This window comes from Lucilia sericata, unplaced genomic scaffold (assembly GCF_015586225.1).
Source record: "Lucilia sericata isolate MDLA Ls3-8-SP2 unplaced genomic scaffold, ASM1558622v1 Contig000754F_arrow, whole genome shotgun sequence".
NCBI classification, from domain to species: domain Eukaryota; kingdom Metazoa; phylum Arthropoda; class Insecta; order Diptera; family Calliphoridae; genus Lucilia; species Lucilia sericata.
In genome coordinates this window covers 66,559-80,955 of record NW_023994751.1, presented here as the reverse complement: position 1 = coordinate 80,955, position 14,397 = coordinate 66,559, and the positions used below count along the sequence as shown (strand labels likewise).

The window sequence follows — 14,397 nt, the reverse complement described above, 5'->3', positions numbered from 1 at the left end:
TAGTTAGTAGTTAGTTAGTTAGTTAGTTAGTTAGTTAGTTAGTTAGTAGTTAGTTAGTTAGTTAGTTAGTTAGTTAGTAGTTAGTTAGTTAGTTAGTAGTTAGTTAGTTAGTTAGTTAGTTAGTTAGTTATTAGTTAGTTAGTTAGTTAGTTAGTTAGTTAGTTAGTAGTTAGTTAGTTAGTTAGTTAGTTAGTTAGTTAGTTAGTTAGTTAGTTAGTTAGTAGTAGTTAGTTAGTTAGTTAGTTAGTTAGTTAGTTAGTTAGTTAGTTAGTTAGTTAGTTAGTTAGTTAGTTAGTTAGTTAGTTAGTTAGTTAGTTAGTTAGTTAGTTAGTTAGTTAGTTAGTTAGTTAGTTAGTTAGTTAGTTAGTTAGTTAGTTAGTTAGTTAGTTAGTTAGTTAGTTAGTAGTTAGTTAGTTAGTTAGTTAGTTAGTTAGTTAGTTAGTTAGTTAGTTAGTTAGTTAGTTAGTTAGTTAGTTAGTTAGTTAGTTAGTTAGTTAGTTAGTTAGTTAGTTAGTTAGTTAGTTAGTTAGTTAGTTAGTTAGTTAGTTAGTTAGTTAGTTAGTTAGTTAGTTAGTTAGTTAGTTAGTTAGTTAGTTAGTTAGTTAGTTAGTTAGTAGTTAGTTAGTTAGTTAGTTAGTTAGTTAGTTAGTTAGTTAGTTAGGTTAGTTAGTTAGTTAGTTAGTTAGTTAGTTAGTTAGTTAGTTAGTTAGTTAGTTAGTTAGTTAGTTAGTTAGTTAGTTAGTTAGTTAGTTAGTTAGTTAGTTAGTTAGTTAGTTAGTTAGTTAGTTAGTTAGTAGTTAGTTAGTAGTAGTTAGTTAGTTAGTTAGTTAGTTAGTTAGTTAGTTAGTTAGTTAGTTAGTTAGTTAGTTAGTAGTTAGTTAGTTAGTTAGTTAGTAGTTAGTTAGTTAGTTAGTTAGTTAGTTAGTTAGTTAGTTAGTTAGTTAGTTAGTTAGTTAGTTAGTTAGTTAGTTAGTTAGTTAGTTAGTTAGTTAGTTAGTTAGTTAGTAGTTAGTTAGTTAGTTAGTTAGTAGTTAGTTAGTTAGTTAGTTAGTTAGTTAGTTAGTTAGTTAGTTAGTTAGTTAGTTAGTTAGTTAGTTAGTTAGTTAGTTAGTTAGTTAGTTAGTTAGTTAGTTAGTTAGTTAGTTAGTTAGTTAGTTAGTTAGTAGTTAGTTAGTTAGTTAGTTAGTTAGTTAGTTAGTTAGTTAGTTAGTTAGTTAGTTAGTTAGTTAGTTAGTTAGTTAGTTAGTTAGTTAGTTAGTTAGTTAGTTAGTTAGTTAGTTAGTTAGTTAGTTAGTTAGTTAGTTAGTTAGTTAGTTAGTTAGTTAGTTAGTTAGTTAGTTAGTTAGTTAGTTAGTTAGTTAGTTAGTTAGTTAGTTAGTTAGTTAGTTAGTTAGTTAGTTAGTTAGTTAGTTAGTTAGTAGTTAGTTAGTTAGTTAGTTAGTTAGTTAGTTAGTTAGTTAGTTAGTTAGTTAGTTAGTTAGTTAGTTAGTTAGTTAGTAGTTAGTTAGTTAGTTAGTTAGTTAGTTAGTTAGTTAGTTAGTTAGTTAGTTAGTTAGTTAGTTAGTTAGTTAGTTAGTTAGTTAGTTAGTTAGTAGTTAGTTAGTTAGTTAGTTAGTTAGTTAGTTAGTTAGTAGTTAGTTAGTTAGTAGTTAGTTAGTTAGTTAGTTAGTTAGTTAGTAGTTAGTTAGTTAGTTAGTTAGTTAGTTAGTTAGTTAGTTAGTTAGTTAGTTAGTTAGTTAGTTAGTAGTTAGTTAGTTAGTTAGTTAGTTAGTTAGTTAGTTAGTTAGTTAGTTAGTTAGTTAGTTAGTTAGTTAGTTAGTTAGTTAGTTAGTTAGTTAGTTAGTTAGTTAGTTAGTTAGTTAGTTAGTTAGTTAGTTAGTTAGTTAGTTAGTTAGTTAGTTAGTTAGTTAGTTAGTTAGTTAGTTAGTTAGTTAGTTAGTTAGTTAGTTAGTTAGTTAGTTAGTTAGTTAGTTAGTTGGTTGGTTGGTCATATGTTTTAATAAAAATATTCGCACTTATTTATTTAGATCAGTGTTTATTTCATTTAATAATTTAGCAAATAATTAATTTTAAATAATTTCTAAACATTTCAAATCTTACACGTGTTTCTATTTATAGTTTAAGTAAACGAATTATATTTTAATACATCCCGTGTGATCATTCAACTTTTAACCTTGACATAAGTCATTGTTCCCTTAATAATAATAATAACGATACCAGATTGTTTATACTAGATCCATGCTTATAAAACTAATTTTAAAACTTATTAATTAATAGACAATTCATATGAAACTCCCAAATTGATCAAACAAAAAAATTTAATTAACAATTGGCTACTAAAGATAAATTAAAACAAAAACAACCAACAAACATAATTAATTATTAAGTTTATAAGCAACCTGCTTTAACTTTAAATTAATTTAAAGCCCGGGGCTGTTAAACATTAAAACGGCATGAGATTTGAGGAAGATGTGGAAGAGTGGAATGATGTCGGAATGGTTTATTTAATTTGTTCATTGTAAATTTCTTTATAATTAATATTAATGTTTACGCATTATAAAAATATGTACATTTTTAAATGAATTGTGTTTTTCTCTATGGAGTACAAAATATTTATTAAAAATTTTGATTTCTTTGTAATTTGTTTTTTGTTTTAATGGAAAAAATTAGTTAATAACTAAGATAACCTTCAAATCGTAGACTAAAACATGTTAATGTATGTTAGTCGGCCTTACTAACTGTTTCTATTTTTTTTTTTTTTTTTTCAAATACTCTTTTATGTTTATCATTATTTTTTATCTTAATTTTTGGGCGGATTTGAAATAAAACATAAGTATTTTTGCTTAGATTTTATTTGTTTGTAGATTAAAATAATAATAACTAAACATGTGTAATTTATAATTTAATAGTTAAAAATGTAATTGTCTATCTTAAATTAAGGTGCAAATGTATGAATATTTAAAGAATAATGTATAATTATAATTTTTAATTAAACATAAACTTTAACATTAAGTTCAGGTAGTCAAAATGAAATATGATGTGTTTTTGGCGGGGGACCTTTAACTGTTAATTGCATTTATATGTGTACTTCAAGTATGATTTTCAGATTATTTATTTATTTATTTATTTGTTTATAGCTATTAATTATAAAACTTTATTTATTGTGGCTAGAAACTCATAATATTTATTTTATTTTTTCCCTTTTCAGCTTTTGTTTTCATGGTTTTGCTAAATTTCACACTTGCCGATTCACGGGTAAGTTTGATGAACAGATTTTCTTCGTTATCGTGGCTAAATATGTTGTCAACATTTTATTTCCGGTTTGATTTAGGAAATTAATCAAATTTTGAAGTACGCGCATTTATCATGCTAGCTCTTTAGCAGCATTGCTAAATTTATTTCTTGATCGAGAATTCACAATAAAATATTTTCTAAAGTTTAAAGGTCAAATTTGTATAAAGTACATACAACTAAACTAGAACGGAACTAGAACTGAACTAGAACTGAACTAGAACTGAACTAGAACTGAACTAGAACTGAACTAGAACTGAACTAGAACTGAACTAGAACTGAACTAGAACTGAACTGAACTAGAACTGAACTAGAACTGAACTAGAACTGAACTAGAACTGAACTAGAACTAGAACTGAACTAGAACTGAACTAGAACTGAACTAGAACTGAACTAGAACTGAACTAGAACTGAACTAGAACTGAACTAGAACTGAACTAGAACTGAACTAGAACTGAACTAGAACTGAACTAGAACTGAACTAGAACTGAACTAGAACTGAACTAGAACTGAACTAGAACTGAACTAGAACTGAACTAGAACTGAACTAGAACTGAACTAGAACTGAACTAGAACTGAACTAGAACTGAACTAGAACTAGAACTGAACTAGAACTGAACTAGAACTGAACTAGAACTGAACTAGAACTGAACTAGAACTGAACTAGAACTGAACTAGAACTGAACTAGAACTGAACTAGAACTGAACTAGAACTGAACTAGAACTGAACTAGAACTGAACTAGAACTGAACTAGAACTGAACTAGAACTGAACTAGAACTGAACTAGAACAGAACTAGAACTGAACTAGAACTGAACTAGAGAACTGAACTAGAACTGAACTAATTTAAAACTACTTATATAAAAATTAATAAACTTTCTTATCTTTCCAAGACCCATATACCCGCACGTATATTGGCCAAACAAACCGGTGCTACACAATTCGAAGAGGAACAATATGAAACCCATGCTGATTGCAGTGATCACAAGCATCATTTAAAGAAGAGAGCTTCCGATGAAGATGTCGACTATGAGGTCTATCAGGGTGTGGTGGGAAGACCGGGTATTGATTTTCCCATATATCCACGTATACCCAAGACATCGTTCAGTTGCAGATCTTATGGCAATGGCTATTTTGCCGATATGGAAACTGATTGTCAAGTAAGAATTAATTGTGTAATTTATATGAAAAATTTTATTAATTATGTACTTTTTTACAGGTCTTCCATATCTGTGAGGAGGGACGTAAAATATCATTCCTTTGCCCCAATGGTACTATTTTCCAACAGAGTGAATTAACCTGTGATTGGTGGTTTAAAGTAAATTGTTTGGGTTCTTCTGGTTTCTATGCTGACAGCACTGAATTGTTGAACAAACAAAAGGTACAACGTTTGAAACCCTCCATACCGGTACAGGGATTCAATATTGTAGGAGGTGGTTTGAATATTAAGCCAAGAACACCGGCTAAAGGTTCTTCCCGTTCTAGAGTTAGTAACATTAATGCCAATGGTAATGGTAACAATAAATCTGATAGACGCATTGATTCGGATGAAGCACCTTCATTGGAGAGTGTAGATTTTGATGATTTATCAGCTGAGAAACAAAGAGGTGCATCAGCTAAGCCTGAAATTTCTAATATTGATAATAATGACAATGAAAATGAATCTCAAGTGGTGGCGGAATCGGCCTCCTTTGTCAGCAATCGTAATCGCAATAATTATAATTATGATAAAGTTAAATTGGATAATGCACCCAAAACTAGTGGTTCTGTTAAAACAGATAGTGGTCGTAGAGGTAATGGCGATCGTGGTTCCCAAAGACATGGTTACGGCGAACTTAATGCGGATACCACAGAGAGAGGACGCAATGGCCATAGAGGACAACAACGTTATCGCGATGAAAAGAAATCTGAATCATATGATCGCAATGAGAAGATAAAACCTGCAAAGAAGGACAGACTTGTGGTGGATAATAGCAATGATAAGTATAATAACCCCACAGCCACATATAATTCAGGTACATATACCACCGCTAGAAGATTTGAATCTACTAGAACTACACCATTCTATACACCCACCGTACCTTCTGTTAGCAAATCGAAAACTACTGAAGGCAAAACTTTCTATGTTAAGGGAGCCACCGCTACCACACCCACTCCCCATCGCTTCAATGTGAATAACAATGGTGCCGGCATATTTTTGGAATCTACAGGTAGTGCCAAAACCACAGCCAATCCAGTGGAATTTGAAATTACTGCACCCACTACTCTAAGACCCATTATTATAGGTATGCGTCATTATTTCGATAAAGACTTTTCAGCCGAAGTTTTACCTAGAAAAACAAATTACAAATACGATTCCGAGGACTTTTTGCCAACCACTACACCGGCCACCACTGGACCAACTTATTTGCCTAAATCAAAGTCAGCTCCTAAAATTTCGCAAGATGCTGCTGGTGACTCTTTCCTATTCGCCCCCATAAGTGTGCCACAAGAAGAGATTTCGCGCAATGTCAATGATATGTTGAAGACCATTAATGTTTTGAAACATAATTTCGATGATGTAGAGCTGATTAAAGTAAATGGTAAAAATCGTTTAGGTTTGGATATACCACCATCATCTGGACCAGATGCTTTGATTTCTTTAGCTCAATACTTTGCCACAGAGCAGCACAATGATAATACATCGAAAAACTTGAACTCATTGGAAGATAATGCCGGTAAAAAGACTGGACAAAAGAGTAGCAGCAGTGGAAATAATAACAAAAACGGAAGTGGTAGTGAAAATGTCAAGACAAGTGGTAGCGCTAATGATATTGCTAACAGAAATGGTAAACCTTCGAATACTTTAGCTCCCAAGGAAAAACTTTCCGATACCACTGCCACCCTAACGACCGAAGCCACACCTGTTTTGGCTATAAACAGCGATGATATTCATACCAGTTTATTGAGCAATGGTACCGTTAACAAATACAATAACTTGTTTGGCTTAAATTCCTCCGATAACTCAAATGTTGATCCTTCTCAGGGTTTGGCTGACACCAATGCTCCTAAAACCAAGGAAGTTATTACACCCTTCCCCCAAATTGGCACTACAGATGAAACTATAAGAGCTTTGTCCGAAAAGCCAGAATCACGCAAAATAGCTCAAGTATTCTCAAGTGCTTTGACCAACTATCTCAATGACCCCGAAAAATTCCGTGAAAGTCTTGCTGCTGTAAGGCCCACTGATCCTACAGTTGATAAAAATTCCAAATTTGTTACTGTAACCGACCCTACACTTTTCAACCAAGGAACGGCTGCTACCTACTTGCCAACCACACCCACCCAGGCACCCAATGGAGCTGATTCTACTACACAAACTAATATTGCCTCTGTGGTAAATACAAATCTTATAACATCCACCTTTACACCAGATTCGGCCAGTACTACTGAAGATTTCGATTCTACCACCTTCAAAAGTTCTTCAGAACAAAAGTCTAGTTTAGAGCTGTCGGCCGAATTAGAACCTCCCACCCCCGATTCAGGTGAAGGAGAGGAATTCTTACAGAGAGAACAGACACAATCCTTTGTGAAACCCAGAAATGAACTAGTGAAAAACAAGGATAAATCTGGCAAGGTAACCACAGTTAAACCTTGGTCTTTCATCGAGGAAGATGATGTCTTAGATCCACTTAAGATTAACGACGGTTTAATGAAATCAAAGACCACAACATTGAGTCCTTATGCCTATGTATCCAAAGATGAAACCACTGTATTACCCAGATCTCGACACAGCAGTAATATCGAAGTTTTATCCAGTAATGGTCAAAGAAGCAAATTACAACATGGCAATTCCGAAGTTTTAGAACCCAAACACAACTCCCGATTACGCTCTGAAACAAGCACTTCTACAGATCCCTGGCAAGACATTTTCGATTCCTATGATTTGCCCAAAGAATCTTTACCCTCCAATACCGGTCTACAGCGTATTGCCAATAAATTATTTGGTGGCCTCAATGAAAATGAAGCCTACCACTTGAGAAATGTAATGGCCGAAGCAGAACACAACCGCCAAGTATTGCGTCTATTATTGCTGCTCATACAAACCTGTGACGATCAAAATGGCAGAGCCTTGGAAAGATCTCGCAAGCATTTGATTAATGCCCTCATCAATATGGATGGTAAAATTAAGGATGAAACCGGTCATGGTAAAACATCTCACCACAAAGACAAAACTTTGACCACGACTGAGCAGTTGCCGGTTACCACCTATAGGAAAACTGGCAGTGGCGAAGAGTTTACAACAACCACATTAAATTATCCCTCCACCACCACAGATTTACCCACCACTACCATAACTGGCTCAACCACCGATGGCAGCAGTAACTCTAGCGGGGAATCTACAACAACACCGAAATTCGTTATAAAAGTAGAGGACAATGAAAAGGAAGCTTCCTCTTCGACACTCTCCGCCGTAGCAGTAGACACTGAGGGTAATTCAGATAGGAGAGCTTTGGAATTATTAAAGTCATTATATTCATTAGCTTCCAAATTTACAAGTAGACGGTAAAAGCTTAGACTAAAACTTTTCATTGCAACAGTGTTGTCAGTAAACAAAAACAACAGAAAACAAAAAGCTATTTTGTCAAAGAAAAAGCTTTTTTTCACACATCAACGATTCCTAACACTATTCACAGTGTTGCTAGTTACACACAACTTTAAGCTTAAGCGAAAAAGCTACTTACGTAAGCTTTCTGCTCAACACTATTCCTAGTAATAACTTTAAAACCAGTGTTGCCACATTAAGACAAAACTTTTTGAAAAAAAAAAAAACAAAACAGCGAGCTTAGTTTAATTTTAAAAAGTATTTTGCTTTTTTTAAGAATAAAACACAAAAATTTAGTCAAAATTTTCTTTAAATATTCCGAAAAAAATATACTTTTTTACAAAAAACAAAAAATAGTCTGTAAGAAACTTCTAATACTCTTCTGTCTGTATTTAAACTGATTTCATTATTACTGTTTGAAATTATTTGAAATTTTAGACTTAACTTTTAATTATAATTTAAATTTTTTATTTTTTTTAATAATTTTAAGTTTTCTTTTTCGTAATTATTAAGTTTTACAAAACTGTCTTTTTTACTGTACATAAATTTTAAAAAATGTATCAAAATTTGTGTTGAATTTTCAATTATCGTCCCAAATAAGCGATAAAAGTATTAAATAGTAAAACAAATTACACAAATTAAATAATAAAATACTCATTTTACATGAACTTCTTTAGAGAAGGGGAAACCTTTTACCCTTATTTACTTTTTGTTTCTTTTTTTATAATTATCTACACTTATAACTATTTCTACAAAATTGTTCTAAACTTTTTTTGTAAATATTTATTAATATTATTGTCTATTACTTTTGTATCGTATATTTAATTAAAAAATAATAATAAAATAAAAAAAATTAAATTATGGTTGTTTTATTTAAAATAAAACATTCAGCAAAGTTAGATCCGGAATTAGTATTGAAAAATTTAACTGTTAGGGTCGTCCACATTTTAGGGAATACCTTCGGTTGAATATTTATACATCAATATTGTAACTTTTTTTTTAACTGGACGATATTTTTAATATCGGGGTTACCATGTTTGTGCTCCTTGTACTTCGTTCTATCTAATCGCTTGCCATAGTAGCCCCGTTATAGAGCGACAGGTATTATGAGACAAGCCCAATATATAACCAGACAAGGAAAATGCAATCACTGAAAGGGCATACCCAACATCAGGTGAAACACCCTATTAATGCTATGAGTAATGCTTTATTCCAAGTACATTCTCATCATTTATAAATCTCGCACAACCACACTACTGATATGGCTCTGTTGTTTTGGCAACAGCACCCAAGTTATTGTTGTTGTAACAGCTAAAACTATGCAATAATCTAGTTGGGAGGTTTTATATACATCAATATCCAGGTCTAAAAATTTGACTACTTCAACTGGATGCATTCATAAATCCATTGGACAGAGTGAAGTAGGATTAACTGAGCAGTTGAATATGTGGTGGATTTCATGAGGACCCTGACCACATGTGGGACATTCGTTGGAGACGGCACGGTCTATACGTGACCAGTAGGCATTGAGCCTGTTGCTCCATCCCTATCTTAGTTATACCAGAACTACTCTTGTTTTCGCGGCAGTTTATCTTCCGTGTCTGCTATGGGCGTCTCAATGAATGTCGTTCAAAGTTACCGTATACGAGGACTGATCTAGTAAACCCTGCACATATCTGCATATGAGTAATGATCCATTTCAAGAAGATCAAGAAGATACGAAGATTCTTCCTGACATGCCTCGGGAGAGTATGCAACAGAGTGATGTTAAAGTTGGGATGACTCATCCGATGACATCCTGAGGAACTGTTTAGTCAACATGACATTGTGTTACTTGACTGGGAGGACCTTCGTTTCCTTGTGAAGTTGATGTTTTGAGGTAATTTGTAGGCAGCCCGTTACAGTCCTTAGGGTGGCATTTTGGCAGCTTTGAATGTTTCGCCACTGGGTATCACTGAGCGAAGGTGAACACTCTGCAACAGCATAATTAACCACTGACCGACCAATCGTTTTATATGTAGCTAACAAGGTTTCTTTATCCATACCCCAAGTGTTGCCGGCTAGCGCTTTGAGGACCCTAGTAACAACAACAGCACATAGGTTCACGTTATTGGTGGACCGAAGTACGGATCCATATTTAACTGATAGGAATTATTTTAATAGCCAAATGGACCTACTGTGATAAGTTCAGAATGTTCTTAGAGTAAACTTTAAACACACTCAACAATGAAAGAAAATCGCCGATAAATTAAATATAAAGGTATACTAAGCTCCACTCAGCTCAACCAACCATCACTCCAGGATCACAACACAATAACAACTCAGAATTATTCTCATCCATCGGATACAAGTTTCCGAAGGAACCTAAAGATTACAATGAGATTCTAAACATAATCTTACTTATAGCGTATTCGTTCATCATTGTTGATGCTACAGCCAGGGAAATATGAACAACTTAGCGCAACTTTTTGATTCAAGGACCATTATTTATATATTGTCCACTTAATACTCGGATGTTCTCATTTTAGTTAGTTTGAAAGGAGGATGTACGTTATATTAGATCCGAAAAATATACCTATGCCTCTATCGGCCCTGTTGGGCACTTCTTCAACAAAGTCCATAACCTACTGTAAAACTAAAACATTACCAACTGACCTACTGATTGAAGCAATGTTCTCCAGGGAGTGAATACAATTATAAAGACATTTTGACCATTCGGATTGAGAATCTTCATATGTACATGGATGTTCACTAGGGTGATCGACTCGGTTTTCAACCACTTTTAAAATCGGTTTTTTTCTGATTTACCTGTGTCGGTTTTTTCTAAATGTTGATTTTTCGAATATCGAATAACCCACTTTTTACTTTTCGAATACTTTTATTTGTTTTTGTATTCAAAGATTAATTAAAAAAATGTTTAAGTAAATAATAATACAGACCGTCTAAACTTTAAAAATATTGAGTCCAGGAACTAGAGTATATATTTCTAACGCACCTTTGGTTAAACATTTTTTATTTTCCTAATTACAAATTTTATTTGTAAAATTTATTGGAATAACTATTTGAAAAAATTTTCTCAATCTTAAGATTATATTCCAATTACAATAATTAATTTGCGGCTAAAATATTATTGAGGTGTTGGAATGCCTATGAAAATTGTCTAAACAATTCAGACTGTTTACCTATTCCATCTTTTGAAAACAGTATAGAGTCCAAAGCGAAGGATCTGGAGAGCTGAAATTTTGCCGAATTATTTTCAGTTAATTCAGTTTGTTTGGTATTGGGCAATATCAGTTCACGATTTTAACTATCCCTCATATAAGGTAATTTTTATTGGAGCCCAAATCTCTCTATCAAATTTCTTGAGAATCGGTTTATAACTGACCCTAAATAATTTACTCTGCCTCCCATATAAGGTCCCTTTAGAAAATGACTTTAAATAATTAGCTTAAAATTGCAGTAAAGCGTTGAAATTCGACATAAACAGATTTTATTGGATCTAAAATTTCTCTTTCAAATTTTATATGGATCGGTCAATAACACAGGTCGACAAATTTTTAAAAAGACAACGAATCTGTCCTCAGAATTTCTCCATCACATCTGCGATTTGAGATGTCGTGTCTTCAAATTGAAAAAACGCCATTTGTGGCGTTATAAGTTATAAAGTTATAACTTATAACAGCGCCAAGACAACTTTATTTATGAAATGTTGTATGGCATTGACTTTTTGTCAACATTACAATAAATGCTTAACATCTGACATATATTCTTTCTTCTTGGAGATATCTTCACCTAACAATAAATATATAACTTATACATTTTCTCTATGAATTTTTTTATAGTTGTTAATATATCATCCGTTGAAGTTGACGGACAGACAGACATCGTTAAGCTGAATCAGAAAATGATTTTGAGGCGATTGAAATATCCTCATATATGTGCGGATCCATTATTTTTTTTCGTTATAAACAATATTTACTAAGCATAATGCCCTCCACATTACAGTAGTAAAGGGTATAAATACCATGAATATTCCGTAAACCATGAGTTTTCAAGCTTTAAAGAAGACAGGTCAGATTCTAAAGCTAATAGAATGTACTTTCAGTTGGTATACAACATTTTATAAATAAAGTTGTCTTGGCCTCAATAAGAGCCAAAAATGGAGTTTTTCAAATTTCAGGACACGATATCTCAAATCCCAGATATGAGAAAATCTGAGGTTAGAGGTCAGATTTGGATTCAGCGCTGCTCAATCCTTTAGAAATATCTAACTTGGTCTCAGGGTATCGACTTTTCTCAAATGTTGTCGGTCTGTGGAGAAATTCATCCAATCCCCTATATAGATTCCCCTTAGGAAATATAAATTTGATATAAACAAGAAACCAAATATCCTCTACGGGATTCCACGATCCCTTTTACAGAAAATCCAATTGTCCTCTATAAATCCTTCAAAAAATTTGATATTATATTCGTATTAAACATAGGTAGAGCCTTTATTACTTTTAGAGTTTTCTATTATGTTGAACCAAAAAGCGGACCTTTTGGACCGTTCATTAACGGAGTGAATAATTTTTGATTAAGAATGCACCATCCTGATTCAATGAAAATCTCTAAAACATGACTTTCTGGTACTTCTTATTTCATCAACTTCAATTTTTTTTAAATTTCCGTTATATTGAGAATAGAATCATTAAATCAAACCTATAGGATCCTTATTGATTGAATCTAGAAACATATATGAAAATCTATAAATGATAAATGATCTCCCATATGGAATTCAAAAGTCTGAGGAAGTCTGAGGAATATATGCAAGGCTGAATCCTTTATTTATTTGTTAATACTGCCCTCTTCGGCACATATGTATATAGTAAAATTGTTTATATACATACATAGCATTCATGCTAACTTTCATGAACACCGATCTGAAGCACCAATTTGTCTTCAAATGGACATTCTGATTGCTAAGGGTTTTAAACAAAGAGGACTACTATGTACATGATTATTAACTGATTTAAACAATTAAAAACTTTTGTAATAGATTTTAAAAGATCTACAAATTCGAGTCATTTGTTATTTTCCAGGTATTAAATAAGATTTGTATAGTAAATTATTGCTAAATATTCTGTCATCGACATCAACATCATTTAATAATTTTAAAATTTAATAATTACTGTTCAAACAAATATTTGCACACTTAAGTAAATGCCTTCAATTATCCACCTCATGCCGCCTTTATTTATAACATAGATTCTGGCAAAGAATTTTTATTAACCCAAACACTTAGTGACAATTTAATCAAGTCAAATAATTCAAGGCCCTCCTCCACCATTTAAATGAAGAATATTTAAAAAATAAAATAAAAAATCAATACGTCATTAAATACTCGTACGCTGAACAATAGTGATGAAAACAATAGTAAATTAAATTAATTCAATAAATATTTGCCATTTTCTTATTTATTTCAAAAATTTGATTAGTTTTATGACACACAACTTATCAAAATGGGTTAACAAGCTCCACAATGCTGATGATGACGATGGTATTAAAATAAAGAACAAGGTTGTGCTTGACCAAAACCATCAATTTACAAATTTCAAATTTGTCATACTTACGATACACTAGAGATACAAATACGCCACAGTTAAGGATACAATCTGACCTTAATTGAGCAAAAGAATTGAATTGATATTTGGGCAACACTAAACTATTGCTTATTATAGGGTGTCTGTTCATTCACAGCAAATTGAAATCACAAACAATGGATAATCCCTGGTAATAAATCTCTTCAAACTTTGCATAAAATTTATTTTAAGAATGATGTTTTGTTTAGAGTAGTTTGCATGTGTCGTTATTTTGCTACCGATTTGTGGTGTGTGAAGTGATGCCAGAATGTGGGTGGGTGACCAGATTAAGATTAAAATATCTCCAAAATACTCAAATCATCCAACCATATCATACGAGAAAAATGTACTAAAATAAGCTCTAATTCAATTCCAGTTAAGTTCTAGTTTAGTTAAGTTCTAGTTCAGTTCTAGTTTAGTTCAAGTTCAGTTCTAGTTCTGGTTCAGTTCAAGTTCAGTTCTACTTTAATTCCAGTTCAGTTCTAGTTAAGTTCTAGTTCAGTTCTAGTTCAGTTCTATTTCAATTCCAGTTCAGTTCTAGTTCTAGTTCAGTTCTAGTTCAGTTTTAGTTCAGTTATTCTAGTTCAGTTCTAGTTCAGTTCTAGTTCAGTTCTAGTTCAGTTCTAGTTCAGTTCTAGTTCAGTTCTAGTTCAGTTCTAGTTCAGTTCTAGTTCAGTTCTAGTTCAGTTCTAGTTCAGTTCTAGTTCAGTTCTAGTTCAGTTCTAGTTCAGTTCTAGTTCAGTTCTAGTTCAGTTCTAGTTCAGTTCTAGTTCAGTTCTAGTTCAGTTCTAGTTCAGTTCTAGTTCAGTTCTAGTTCAGTTCTAGTTCAGTTCTAGTTCAGTTCTAGTTCAGTTCTAGTTCAGTTCTAGTTCAGTTCTAGTTCAGTTCTAGTTCAGTTCT

At 32.4% G+C, this 14,397-nt stretch overlaps 1 protein-coding gene across 2 annotated transcripts in view; it reads left to right on the top strand.

Moving 5' to 3' along the window:
* The window catches only part of LOC119607822, a 63,998-nt gene extending 55,324 nt beyond the window's left edge, over window positions 1-8,674 (top strand). For both annotated transcript variants that reach the window (XM_037961927.1, XM_037961928.1), the window contains exons 4-6: window positions 3,209-3,255; window positions 4,185-4,451; window positions 4,511-8,674. In XM_037961927.1, the coding sequence (XP_037817855.1) occupies window positions 3,209-3,255; window positions 4,185-4,451; window positions 4,511-7,840 (3,644 nt within the window). In that variant the 3' untranslated portion in view covers window positions 7,841-8,674. The remainder of the gene's footprint in view (window positions 1-3,208; window positions 3,256-4,184; window positions 4,452-4,510) is intronic.
* Window positions 8,675-14,397: the final 5,723 nt, after the last annotated feature.